Source organism: Hyla sarda, chromosome 11 (genome assembly GCF_029499605.1).
Source record: "Hyla sarda isolate aHylSar1 chromosome 11, aHylSar1.hap1, whole genome shotgun sequence".
In the NCBI taxonomy this organism is placed as follows: Eukaryota; Metazoa; Chordata; class Amphibia; order Anura; family Hylidae; genus Hyla; species Hyla sarda.
In genome coordinates, this window is record NC_079199.1 from 12,208,566 (window position 1) to 12,222,843 (window position 14,278).

Below are 14,278 nucleotides of genomic sequence, written 5' to 3' on the forward strand. Positions count from 1 at the left end.
GAGAGCGACACAAAGGGGGAAAACATCAGTCGGCGCACAGTCCTTCATACAAGGAAACGGCGTATTACACCGACATGAGCTCTGGAGGATCAGTAACAGGATCTGCTTAACCTGGGGATCCCTCCACTGGGTGGTCCTGGCTCCCCCTGTGAAAGGATAAGGGGGGCCGGAACGGAATGTCCGCAAGGAAACAGAGGCCTACATTCTGCAAATTTGAATAATCCGGCAGGCGCCAGGACCACTCGGAAATGTGTTGTCTCATAGACACCAATGCATTTCCAAGCGAAATCCTTCTATTTTTTTTTTTTTTTTTTTGCAGATGCCGGAATCAGGATTTTCCGCAGATTTCCACAGAAATTAAAGGGTACCTTACATCAAAGTTTTTTTGGATATATTATAGATTGATGTATGCAGAATAACTTTCCAATTGCATGTTATTAAAAAATATGCTTCTTTCTATTTAATTTTCCACTTTAAAAAAATGACCACTAGAGGTCGCCCTACAAGTCCTGGCCGCAAGCCCTGTTTATAGATTTCAGACTCATGCTGGAGTCCTAAATCTCAGACTGCAACCTGGACACAGACAAGCTCAGCTGGCAGCTCTGAATCTTCTCCTGTCTGTTTATGAATGAGGGCATGCAGTAAGGCAGAGTCAGGAGTATGCCCTGCTAGGCTATGAGCACAGTGCTGGCTCCTGCCTGTCTGGGAGCAGTGCTGAGCTTGTCTGTGTCCCGGCCGCAGTCTGAGATTTAGGACTCCAGCATGAGTCTGAAATCTATAAAAAAGGCTTGTGGCCAGGACTGCTAGAGAGACCTCTAGTGGTCATTTTTTCAAAGTGGAAAATTAAATAGAAAGAACAATATTTTTTTTTACTAACATGCAATTGGAAAGTTATTCTGCATACATTAATCTATAATATATCAAAAGTTTTTTTTTGATGAAAGGTACCCTTTAACAAAATATTCCAAATTATATGTAATGGTTCAACACCCTAAGGAACATCTGACACACAGGAGGGGAAATTATCATTAACACAAATGTTTGTTTTTTTGGGGGGGGTTTTGCGCAATGCGAAAACTGCATAGATTTGTAACTACTCAGTCATTTAGTTTACATTGAAATCTGCAGCAGAAAATCCTACGCATCAAATCTGCGTACGTGTGAACGTACTCTGAAAGGGGTACTCTGGTGGAAAACTTTTTTTTTTTTTTTTTTTTTTTTAAATCTACTGGTGCCAGAACGTTAAACAGATTTGTAAATTACTTCTATTAAAAAATATTAATCCTTCCAGTACTTATTAGCTGCTGACTAGTACAGAGGAAATTCTTTTCGGAACACAGAGCTCTCTGCTGACATCTCTGTCCATTTTAGGAACTGTCCAGAGTAGGAGAAAATCCCCATAGCAAACATATGCTGCTCTGGACAGTTCCTAAAATGGACAGAGATGTCAGCAGAGAGCACTGTGGTCATGATGTCAGCAGAGAGCACTGTGCTCGTGATGCCAGCAGAGAGCTCTGTGTTCCAAAACGAAAATAATTTCCTCTGTAGTATTCAGCAGCTAATAAGTACTGGAAGGATTAAGGTTTTTTAATAGAAGCCATTTACAAATCTGGCACCAGTTGATTTGAAAAAGAAAAAAAAAAGTTTTCCACCTGAGTGCCCCTTTAAGACAAGTCTGACTCTACACAGGAGGAATTCCTCCGCCCCAGTAGGGTGAGTGACATGCCCCGATAGTAGGAGAGGAAGCGACCTGTGGTAACCTGCGCCCGCTCTGTGAGGCGGCATTGTGTCATGCCCGCGTCTGATCCTGACAGGACGATCTTCGGCAGATGACACATGGAGGAAACGGCTACAATATTATATTTTTAGTTCTTCCATAACCTGCTCCGCTTCTCTTATCTGGGAAATTCCCAGCACAGCGAGGAAATAAACAGGTAAAAATAAGATTAAAGGGGTTATCCAGGAAAAAACTTTTTTATATATAATCAACTGGCTCCAGAAAGTTAAACAGATTTGTAAATTACTTCTATTAAAAAAATCTTAATCCTTTCAGTACTTATGAGCTGCTGAAGTTGAGTTGTTCTTTTCTGTCTAAGTGCTCTCTGATGACACCTGTCTCGGGAACCACCCAGAGTAGAAGCAAATCCCCATAGCAAACCTCTTCTACTCTGTGCAGTTCCCGAGACAAGCAGAGATGTCAGCAGAGAGCACTGTTGCCAGACAGTAAACAACAACTTAACTTCAGCATCTGATAAGTACTGGAAGGATTAAGATTTTTTAATAGAAGTAATTTACAAATCTGTTTAACTTTCTGGAGCCAGTTGATATATATATAAAAAAAAGATTTTCCTGGAATACCCCTTTAATGTGCAAAATTTACAAAATAAATAAAAAAATTTATAAATAAAATAAAAAACACTGTACACAATTTTGCAGGTGCGCGCCAGTTAATACATTCTCTCCCCCAATGCTACAATGTTTCCAATTTTTTGGCTCAGTCTTGTGCTGGATTATCAGACTTTCTGGATCATCAGATGCCGGATTATCAGGTTTCTCCTCCCCATTCGTAGCGCAGCTGGGTTTTGTTTCGTCTTTCTCTCATTTGACGGTTTTGGTTGATTTTCGGTTTTGAAGAGGGATTTTCCACTTTTCGGAGTTCATTGCCTCATTGTTCCTGTTGTTTCGTTTGACACCCTCACCCCCCAAAGATCTCCAATCCCAACTGCTCAAGAATCTTAGGGAAATCCCGGCGAGTGGGAAGGAAGAAAACAAAAGCGTTCTTTGTGGTCTTGGACAGACCTTAAAAAAATAAAAATAAAGTTTGTGACCCCCCCTATGTTCGTAAAGTTTGCCCTAGTCTGCTGGAGCCAAAATTCAAATAGCACAGACAAATACATTACGTATGGTGCTCTACAAACTGTGGCCCTCCAGCTGTTGCAAAACTACAACTCCGGGCATGCTGGGAGTTGTAGTTTTGCAACCAATGGTTTAGCATAGGCCCTGGGGAAGAGAAAGGAGGCCGCTATGGCACGCAGGGCCGCTTCTGCCTATAGGCAAAATAGGCAGCTGCCTAGAGCGCCCTCTTGATGGGGGCTCCCCTCTGCCCACTGCAAGAAAGTTAACCAGCCGGCATCTGAAGCACCCATACAGCCAGAACCACTGTTGTGTGAGGAGGGGGTTTGTTACAGTGTGTCTCCCCAGTAGTAAGGAGATTACATGAGGAGGGGGTTTGTTACAGTGTGTCACCCCAGTAGTAAGGAGATTACATGAGGAGGAGGTTTGTTACAGGGTGTCACCCCAGTAGTAAGGAGATTACATGAGGAGGAGGTTTGTTACAGTGTGTCACCCCAGTAATAAGGAGATTATATGAGGAGGAGGTTTGTTACAGTGTGTCACCCCAGTAGTAAGGAGATTACATGAGGAGGAGGTTTGTTACAGTGTGTCACCCCAGTAGTAAGGTGATTACATGAGGAGGAGGTTTGTTACAGTGTGTCACCCCAGTAGTAAGGTGATTACATGAGGAGGAGGTTTGTTACAGTGTGTCACCCCAGTAGTAAGGTGATTACATGAGGAGGAGGTTTGTTACAGTGTATCACCCCAGTAGTAAGGAGATTACTTGAGGAGGTTTGTTACAGTGTGTCACCTCAGTAGTAAGGAGATTACATGAGGAGGAGGTTTGTTACAGTGTGTCACCCGGGTAGTAAGGTGATTACATGAGGAGGAGGTTTGTTACAGTGTGTCACCCCAGTAGTAAGGTGATTACATGAGGAGGAGGTTTGCTACAGTGTGTCACCCCAGTAGTATGGAGATTACATGAGGAGGAGGTTTGTTACAGTGTGTCACCCCAGTAGTATGGAGATTACATGAGGAGGAGGTTTGTTACAGTGTGTCACCCCAGTAGTAAGGTGATTACATGAGGAGGGGTTTGTTACAGTGTGTTACCCCAGTAATAAGGAGATTACATGAGGAGGAGGTTTGTTACAGTGTGTCTCCCCAGTAGTAAGGAGATTACAGGAGGAAGAGGTTTGTTACAGTGTGTCACCCCAGTAGGTGATTACATGAGGAGGAGGTTTGTTACAGTGTGTTACCCCAGCAGTAAGGTGATTACATGAGGAGGAGGTTTGTTACAGTGTGTCATCCCAGTAGTAAAGAGATTACATGAGGAAGAGGTTTGTTACAGTGTGTCACCCGGATAGTAAGGTGATTACATGAGGAGGAGGTTTGTTACAGTGTGTCACCCCAGTAGTAAGGTGATTACATGAGGAGGCGGGTTGTTACAATGTGTCACCCCAGTAGTAAGGTGATTACATGAGGAAGAGGTTTGTTACAGTGTGTCACCCCAGTAGTAAGGAGATTATATGAGGAGGAGGTTTGTTACAGTGTGTCACCCCAGTAGTAAGGAGATTACATGAGGAGGTTTGTTGCAGTGTGTCACCCCAGTAGTAAGGAGATTACATGAGGAGGAGGTTTGTTACAGTGTGTCATCCCAGTAGTAAGGGGATTACATGAGGAGGAGGTTTGTTACAGTGTGTCATCCCAGTAGTAAGGGGATTACATGAGGAGGAGGTTTGTTACAGTGTCTCATCCCAGTAGTAAGGGGATTACATGAGGAGGAGGTTTGTTACAGTGTGTCACCCCAGTAGTAAAGAGATTACATGAGGAGGAGGTTTGTTACAGTGTGTCACCCCAGTAGTAAGGCGATTACATGAGGAGGCGGGTTGTTACAGTGTGTCACCCCAGTAGTAAGGGGATTACATGAGGAGAGATTTGTTACAGTGTGTCACCCCAGTAGTAAGGTGGGGCGTGTCAAAGGGTGGAGCCAATGGGCGGGGTCAAGAGGCAGCAAAATTAGCTTTCGCCTAGAGTTAGACAAAAATCTTTGCACCAGCCCTGATGGCGCGTCATTTTTTAATAAGATAAACATTTCCTATAGGCAGATGTAGCAGAGCTGACAATGTTCTCTCCCCATTTCTCCTATGCAGTGATAAGAGTGAAGACAATGCAGTTATCAAAGCCTCAGATTTTATACGGCGATCTTAAGTAAATGTACATTGTTCAAAAAAGAGGCGCACAAAAGTAAAAGAAAAAAAAAGTGAATCTTTTTAAGCAAAATTAGTCTCTCACAAATGTTAAATGACAAACGTAACTCTGCTGAATATGTATTTCTGGGGTTTTCTATTCTGCCAACTCTTAGCTGCACTGGATATTAAAATACCATCTGATTTCATTCTCAGCTGCTGCAGCTCTTCTTGTTCAGCAGGAAATCAGTATAAAAAGAAGAAATATGATTTCCATTACAAGTAGGGAAAAAGGATATAAACCACCCACCACCCAGCTTTCCCAGTTATAGATATATTACTATTTGTCGTATCTGTGTCTGGGAAAGCTGGGTGTCAGGTGATATGGCAGCTAATACAGGTCTCTGAAATACAAATCTTCCCAGTTAGGTAGTGCTACAGATGTGTCACAGTGTAATCAGGCCCGTTTGAAAAGGTTGTAGAAGTTGTGATGGCAGCCATATTGGAGCTGACCCAGCTTTACCATCGTCATCTCCACCATGCTTTACACGGTCAGATTGGAAGGTTTTCTTGCAAATACAGTGCCATCCCTGTCTACAGGTTCGTATTGCCAGGAATAGCTCTATTGAACCCAATGCGACTGAGCTGCAATACCACACACAACCTGTGGACAGGGGCGGCGCTGTTTTCTAGATGAAAGCAGTCCTGTGCATTCTGCGATTTATAATCTTGAGGACCATACAATGACACATCGTCCTCTGCCCATAGCACTACCCAACTGGGCAGATTTGTGGTTCAGGACCCTTAGGGGTGATATCTGTCATAGCCGCCATATCGGCTGCCACCCAGCTTTCCAAGAAACCGATGAGAACAGTAGTGAAGTATCTATAACTGGGAAAGCTGGGTGGTGGGTAGTTACTATTTTTTGTTGGGTTTATTTTTTTCCTATTATTTTTAGGATGTATTTTGAGGTTTATCAAGTGTTTTTATCAGGTAAGCACAACAGTAAGTGTATGGCAATGTGATCCAGCTCGCTCCACCCGTTCACCCTCGACACGGATTCGCACCCAGCCTGGTGCACACAAATCCAAATGCAAGAACGGTAATCCAGCGTGGGTCAGTAGAAAATCCAGATTTTATTATCTCACGGTAAAAACGGTACAAACAACCAGCAGATCAGATCAGACGCGTTTCAGGCTCATGCGCCCTTCATCAGCAGCAGCATAGTAACCCTAAAAGGAAGCCTTTTCTCCCAAAGATATTTACTAAGGGTTTTCTTACTCGAATCGTTTTGTAATGGCGCAAAAGAACCCCATGGTGTTTGCACTTTTCTAACCAACTTTAACTTGGTTTTCACATTTGTGACACGATTGGTGCAGTTTGCCGCAATGTGATGCACACATGCGACAAAAACAGACAAATGCACTAAGCGGAAATCAGATAGTAAATCTATGCGGGATGAGAAGTTAAAGGGGTACTCCGGTGGAAAACTTTTTTTTTTTTTTTTTTTATCAACTGGTGCCAGAAAGTTAAACAGATTTGTAAATGACTTCTATTAAAAAATCTTTACCCTTCCAGTACTTTTTAGCAGCTGTATGCTACAGAGGAAATTCTATACTTTATGAATTTCTTTTTTGTCTTGTCCACAGTCCTCTGTCCGTGTCAGGAACTGTCCAGAGCAGGAGAAAATCCCCATAGCAAACCTATGCTGCTCTGGACAGTTCCTGATACGGGCAGCAGGTGTCAGCAGAGAGCACTGTGGACAAGACAAAAAAGAAATTCAAAAAGAAAAGAATTTCCTCTGTAGTATACAGCTGCTAAAAAGTACTGGAAGGGTAAAGATTTTTTAATAGAAGTGATTTACAAATCTGTTTAACTTTCTGGCACCAGTTGATTTAAAAAAAAAAAAAAGTTTTCCACCTTAAAATCCTAAAACCCGTTCACACTACGGAAATTCACTTGCAGCCCCCTCCATCCATTTCAGAGGGATCCCCCGCTGCTCTGTTCACACCTGGAAAGTTCCGTCTTGGAACTGAATCCGATTCTGCCGGACAATTGAACGTGTTACAGCGGGACTGCGGTGTAGTGAATGGGACGGTGCTTAAAGGGGCACTCCGGTGCATTTTTTTTCAGAACGCTCGGAGCCGGAGGCAGTGATCGTGACATTATGGCCATGCCCCTTTGTAACATCACGCCCTCCATTCATGTCTATGGGAGGGGGCATGTCGCCAGACATGCCCCCTCCCATTGACATGAATGGAGGGGGCGTGGCCGTGGCATTTATATAGAACGCCAGGCGCTGCGGGAGATCATGAGGCCCCCCCCGCGATAAGCCATTTTATCCCCCATCCTTTGGATAGAGGATAAGATGTCTAGCAGTGGAGTACCCCTTTAATGCCCACACAGACATTAAGCGCCAATTCTGCCAGCTGCAAGTAGAATCTGCCCGAATTTCGTGTTATTGAAAAACAGACAGATCTTAGTAAATCTGGGCCGGTGGATGACATGACAAGTCAATAATAATCCGAAGGCTACTTACCAGATCGGTCAGGGGGTGGGGAGACTGCACAAAGATGGAGACTCTCTGCAGAGACAAAACACACGACCTATTACACTATATAAGATCATGTAAGATACGTGAAATCCTTACCCGAGCCTCCCCCCGCCGCTGGGTGCCACTTCTTTCCTGGCAGCAAAGTGTTAAGACATTTCCATTTTTAGGCGCTTGCGTTAAAATGAAACTAAATACGGCCGAGGCGCACAGTCAAATGAGGGCAGAGGAAATCCACCGGAGATTACACTAGGGACTATTCGTGGAAGGTTGTGGGCAACATAAGTGCGGCTGTGATGAAAGAATAAAAAAATAAATATAAAAAAAAAAAACATGGCCGCTCACTTAAAGGAACAGCACCACCAATGTCGTCAGGTTGTGTGTGGTATTGCATCTCCACTCTATTCACTGCAATACCAGAAAGTGTCGGCGGCCATGTTTTTTCTCATTCCGGATCCAGTACCCACAACCCGCTGTTATCCCATTGTCATTGGGATTTTGTCCGCTAACCCGTCTTCCAAACTACGTTATGCCTTTAAGGGGTTATCCAGGAAAATACTTTTTTTTTATATATCAACTGGCTCCAGAAAGTTAAACAGATTTGTAAATTACTTCTATAAAAAAATCTTAATCCTTTCAGTACTTATGAGCTGCTGAAGTGGAGTTATTTTCTGTCTAAGTGCTCTCTGATGACTCCTGTCTCGGGAACTGTCCAGAGTAGAAGCAAATCCCCATAGAAAACCTCTTCTACTAAAGTAATTTACAATTTATTTTAATTTACTTACAAAATTTGCCTACTGAGGAAGGGGTCTAGTTGCAGTACCGTGAAACGCGTCTAGGCTTAAGACTTTGTCTGAACAGAGCACCACAAAGTGCCACTGCCCATTCAGAAGCCGACTTAACCTAAACCAGCCGCTTATAGACCCGCCGCTCCAGCCGCTTATAGACCCGCCGCTCCAGACGCTTATAGACCCGCCGCTCCAGACGCTTATAGACCCACCGCTCCAGCCGCTTATAGACCCGCCGCTCCAGACGCTTATAGACCCGCCGCTCCAGCCGCTTATAGACCCGCCACTCCAGCCGCTTATAGACCCGCCGCTCCAGCCGCTTATAGACCCGCCGCTCCAGACGCTTATAGACCCGCCGCTCCAGCCGCTTATAGACCCGCCGCTCCAGACGCTTATAGACCCGCACTCCAGCCGCTTATAGACCCGCCGCTCCAGACGCTTATAGACCCGCCGCTCCAGACGCTTATAGACCCGCCGCTCCAGCCGCTTATAGACCCGCCGCTCCAGACGCTTATAGACCCGCCGCTCCAGACGCTTATAGACCCGCCGCTCCAGCCGCTTATAGACCCGCCGCTCCAGCCGCTTATAGACCCGCCGCTCCAGACGCTTATAGACCCGCCGCTCCAGCCGCTTATAGACCCGCCGCTCCAGACGCTTATAGACCCGCCGCTCCAGCCGCTTATAGACCCGCCGCTCCAGACGCTTATAGACCCGCCGCTCCAGACGCTTATAGACCCGCCGCTCCAGACGCTTATAGACCCGCCGCTCCAGACGCTTATAGACCCGCCGCTCCAGACGCTTATAGACCCGCCGCTCCAGACGCTTATAGACCCGCCGCTCCAGACGCTTATAGACCCGCCGCTCCAGCCGCTTATAGACCCGCCGCTCCAGCCGCTTATAGACCCGCCGCTCCAGCCGCTTATAGACCCGCCGCTCCAGACGCTTATAGACCCGCCGCTCCAGCCGCTTATAGACCCGCCGCTCCAGCCGCTTATAGACCCGCGCTCCAGCCGCTTATAGACCCGCCGCTCCAGACGCTTATAGACCCGCCGCTCCAGACGCTTATAGACCCGCCGCTCCAGCCGCTTATAGACCCGCCGCTCCAGACGCTTATAGACCCGCCGCTCCAGACGCTTATAGACCCAACGCTCCAGCCTCTTATAGACCCGCCGCTCCAGACGCTTATAGACCCAACGCTCCAGCCTCTTATAGACCCGCCGCTCCAGACGCTTATAGACCCAACGCTCCAGACGCTTATAGACCCAACGCTCCAGCCGCTTATAGACCCACCGCTCCAGACGCTTATAGACCCGCCGCTCCAGACGCTTATAGACCCAACGCTCCAGACGCTTATAGACCCAACGCTCCAGCCGCTTATAGACCCACCGCTCCAGACGCTTATAGACCCGCCGCTCCAGACGCTTATAGTCTCCATAGAGACTACAGGCATTTTTAGTCCAATCCACACAAAGGACTTTAAACCAGATACACTGATCCCTCAACTTACAATGGCCTCAACATACAATAGTTTCAACATACAATGGTGTTTTCTGGACTATTGTAAGTTGAAACCAGACTCAACATACAATGTACAGACAGTCCAGATCTGTGAAATGTATCAATCGCTGGAAGAACTGACCAACCAGAATGGACATTCACTGGTAAAACCCATGTATTACTGAAGTGTATGCACTTACTGGCTGTCTGGTAGCACCCCCTACAGTACAGGGAGGTATTACATGTTCTGTACTCTTTACCTGTATTGCTGAAGTGTATGCACTTACTGGCTGTCTGGTAGCGCCCCCTACAGTACAGGGAGGTATCACATGTTCTGTACTCTTTACCTGTACCTGGGTTAGCTGCTCATTTGGACACCAGGTGAGGGCGGCTCCATGTTACTTTTTTAGGACACTGTGTTTACTGTACTGTACTGACTGGGGCGGTACACCTGTCAAACCGTAACGCAGGTGTCCTAAGGCGAGCTCAGGGAGGACAGAAACCTCCCGTGGAGCAGAAGGGCCCTGAAGAAGCTCCTGTCCTCTACATAGACCAGCGTTTTCCAACCAGGGTGCCTCCAGCTGTTGCAAAACTTCAACTCTCAGTATGCCCGGACAGCCAAAGGCTGTCCGGGCATGCTGGGAGTTGTAGTTTTGCAACAGCTGGAGGCACCCTGGTTGTGAAACACTGACATAGACAGTGATTACAGCTCCCGGCAGATCTTTCTTACTTTTAAATGTAAGGATTTGCTTTATCTATATTACTTATCTACTTATTTTTCTTTAATTCTCACTTTTTCCTATTTTTGGATGACATTTTGGTGGCTTCAGAACCAATTACCAGGTTTTCATAGAGTTATGGTCTCAACATACGATGGTTTCAACATACAATGGTCGTCCTGGAACCGATTAATATTGTAACTTGAGGGACCACGGTATACAAATTGCCGGTTTAACAGTACAATCCGGACAGTCGGCCATTATTTACAACAGCAGTGCCTCATATATTACTATGAATATATACCATTATACCCTATGGTAATCAACTACATTCAATATTGCTCTGTTCAAATGTTTTTTAATTGAATAATTTTAATTGTATTTTAATAAATAATATTTTTTGCATTGTTCAAACAAACTGTCTTCAAACCATTTTTTCACTGTGCACCCAGTAGGGTGGTATCCTTGAGGGGTGGTTGAAATTTTGTTCCTAATTTACAAATCTGTTTAACTTTTTGGAGCCAGTTGATATAAGAAAAAAAAAGTTTTTTCCTGGAATACCCCTTTAACCACCCCCCCCCCCCCCCCCCCCCAAATTTGTCATAAAACTATCCAGGTCATATTCACGTGAAATGCCTTAATACTTTCTTGTCATAAGACCAAGTTTATATTCACTGACAGCAAGCGGATGTGGAATCAAAACACTAAAGGCCTTGATTGATCACAACCGTCCTGGTTGCCCATAGCAACCAATCAGAGCTCATCTTTCATCTTACCAGAGCAGTTTAGAAAGCGAAAGCTGACTTCTGATTGGTTGCTATGGGCAACAGGGCAGTTTAAGGCCTAGATAGCAATAAATGTCAACAAGCCGCTGTAGACAGATCCGGTCATCTGACCGCGTGTCTCTATCTTGCTGACGAAACCACGCGGCAGCGGCGACCGCCACATTGAAACTCACCCTAACAATGTGCTGCTGGGTGTTGTATTGGCTCATAACGCTACACTATGGCCCAGATTTATCAAACTGTGTGAGAGAAAATATAGAGTGATTTTCCCCCAGCGACCAATCACAGCTCAGGTAACTAGTTGAGGTAAAGTGAAAGCTGAGCTGTGATTGGTTCATGTGGGAAAATCTCTCTATTTCTTCTCTCACACAGCTTGATAAATCTGGGCCTATATCTCGAATATTTTTGATGTTCCTGCATTATTTACTTGTCCTGAGCAGTCACATGAGATCTGACAGCAGCGGTTAATCTGCTTGGGGATTGTTTTCTGACCATAGCAAAGTATTATAGCACAATCGCCTTATTCTACCTTTCCCGAAATACAGTAAATAGGTACCCTACACCCTACCCCGAAAATAAGCCCTAGCTGGATTATCGGGGTGGGCTGCAATATAAGCCCTACCCCGAAAATAAGACCTAGGCAATGCCCGGGCTGCAAATATTAAAAAAACAAACTTTAACTTACCTTTGTCCTCCGTTCCCCCGTTGCTAAGGAACCGGCGTCCCTGTTCTCCGCTGCTCTTGCTGCTTCCTGGTGTTGGGACGTCACAGAGCCTTCAGCCTATCACCGGTCGCAGCGATGTTCCGCCTCGGCCGATGATAGGCTGAGCCCACTGTCATGTAAGGAGCCGGCCGGCTTCTTACATGACAGTGGGCTCAGCCTATCATCGGAAGAGGCGGGACATCGCTGCGGCCGGTGATAGGCTGAAGGCTCTGTGACGTCCCAACACCAGGAAGCAGCAAGAGCAGCGGAGGGACCATGAGGCCGGTTCCTTAGCAACAGGGGAACAGAGGACGAAGGTAAGTTAAAGTTAGTTTTTTTCAATATTTGCAGCCCGGGCACAGGAATACAGAGTACAATTATTTGGCAGGGGGGGGAGAGAAGCAGCGCAGGGTACTGTGACATACAGTACGATTAGTCCCCCGATGTGGGGTGCAGCGCTGGGCTGATAAACCTGGGGGGTGGACGTTGGGGGGCAATGTATGTTCAATGTACATACCGAAAATAAGCCCTAGTGTGTTTTTTGTGACTAAAATTAATATAAGACCCGGTCTTATTTTCGGAGAAACACGGTAGGACGTACCTTGTCTCGTGGGAACACGGCTTTATCCTGGGCGCAGGGAACCCTCTGCTCCATCCAGTTGGAGGCATTCTCAAAATTCGTATTAGGGATCCAGCGCTTGTACAAGGCTTCCGAAACCGCAACTGTAAAATTATAAAAAAAATTAAAATTAAAATGTCAATATTATTTTTATTAAAGGAGATCTCCAGTGCTGAAAAACGTATCCCCTATCCTAAGGATAGGGGATAAGTTTCAGATCGCGGGGGGGTCCGACCGCTGGGGCCCCCGGTGATCTCCTGTTCGGGGGCCACGGCAGACCACTGGAAGGGGGCGTGTTGACCACTGCACGAAGCGGCGTCTGACACGCCCCCTCAATACAACTCTATGGCAGAGCCGGTGCGCTGCTTCCGGCAATCTCTGGCTCTGCCGTAAGGATGTATTGAGGGGGCGTGTCGGCCGGCGCTTCGTGCAATGGTCGACACCCGCTATCTGGCCAGCGAGCCGGGGCCCCTTACAGGAGATCGCAGGGTGCCCCAACGGTCGGACCCCCCCCCGTGATCTGAAACTTATCCCCTATCCTTAGGATAGGGGATAAGTTTTTCAGCACTGGACTACCCCTTTAATTATTATTATTATTTTGGCAAAAAGTTAAACCCAAGTGCAAGTAATTTGCTCAACTCCTGGACTGGGCGATCACTCTAGAACTCTGCCCCAATCCGACCCTGGGCCATACCACTTTGCCATGGGGGAAGGGATGTCAAAGTTCAGTTTTCATTCTGAAGTTTCATCACTTTGTATCACTTTCCTTCTCGAGTTGTAGAATTCTATTTTCTGGGTCTCACTATTACAGTCTATTCCAGATCACGTCCAGTCATAAAACTCAAAGTATGAGAAGTAACAAGATTGAGAGACCCAAAAAAAAAATCCCTAGGTATAATTCCCCTGGTGTCACCTTATCAGTATAGATGGCGTCGTCATTACGATTGGTATCGCGGCGGTTTTCACTCAGCAGTCCTGAGGGAGCGCAGATAAAACCCCCTATAGAGAGGCTGGGGGGGGGGGGGGGGCTGGGGCGGTGACCTATAAACTTCTCCAGAACGTGGAAGTTCCTCTTTACAGAGCGGTGACTATAATAATATCAAAAATGATAACCGGAAAATTGACGTAACAAGCTCTGATTGACTATTCAGATCGATGCTCTGCGTGACTTAGAGATATACAAAGGGGGACGTCCCATTTTCCGAATTTGACTTGTGCAGTTATACATGTGTACATGGGATCTACACCAAACTAGAGGGGGCGCGATCACAGCATGAAATTGGTGGACCAGACTGCATTGGTGGAAAATGCAGCCACATTCCTGATAGGTCTGCAAAGGGATGTGAATTAACCATTAAATATCTGCAATACTGAATTTACACAGTGTAAAATAGAAGCAATTAAATACATGTGTATTTCACACACAAAAAAAAATACCTCTGAAATACACACGCTTATGTGTGCATTTTAGATGGGGGGGTGTTTATTATTATTATTATTATTATTATTTTATTGAATTTTTTTATTGCATTTTTTAAGCTTAACTACAGACATATTTGAAGCATATTTTACATGTTTAAAGGGGTACTCCGGCACTT

The 14,278-nt window shown here is 45.7% G+C and overlaps 1 protein-coding gene across 2 annotated transcripts in view; it reads right to left on the minus strand.

The window, feature by feature from the left end:
• AMN (amnion associated transmembrane protein) overlaps nucleotides 1–14,278 on the minus strand; it is a 72,032-nt gene that overhangs the window by 52,819 nt on the left and 4,935 nt on the right. The window contains exons 2-3 of one of the 2 annotated variants that reach the window (XM_056547243.1): nucleotides 12,663–12,784; nucleotides 7,558–7,602 (exon numbers count right to left, since the gene is read on the minus strand). In XM_056547243.1, the coding sequence (XP_056403218.1) occupies nucleotides 7,558–7,602; nucleotides 12,663–12,784 (167 nt within the window). Of the gene's footprint in view, nucleotides 1–7,557; nucleotides 7,603–11,531; nucleotides 11,644–12,662; nucleotides 12,785–14,278 lie in introns of those variants that run through there. The other variant, XM_056547244.1, reaches the window with a different exon arrangement.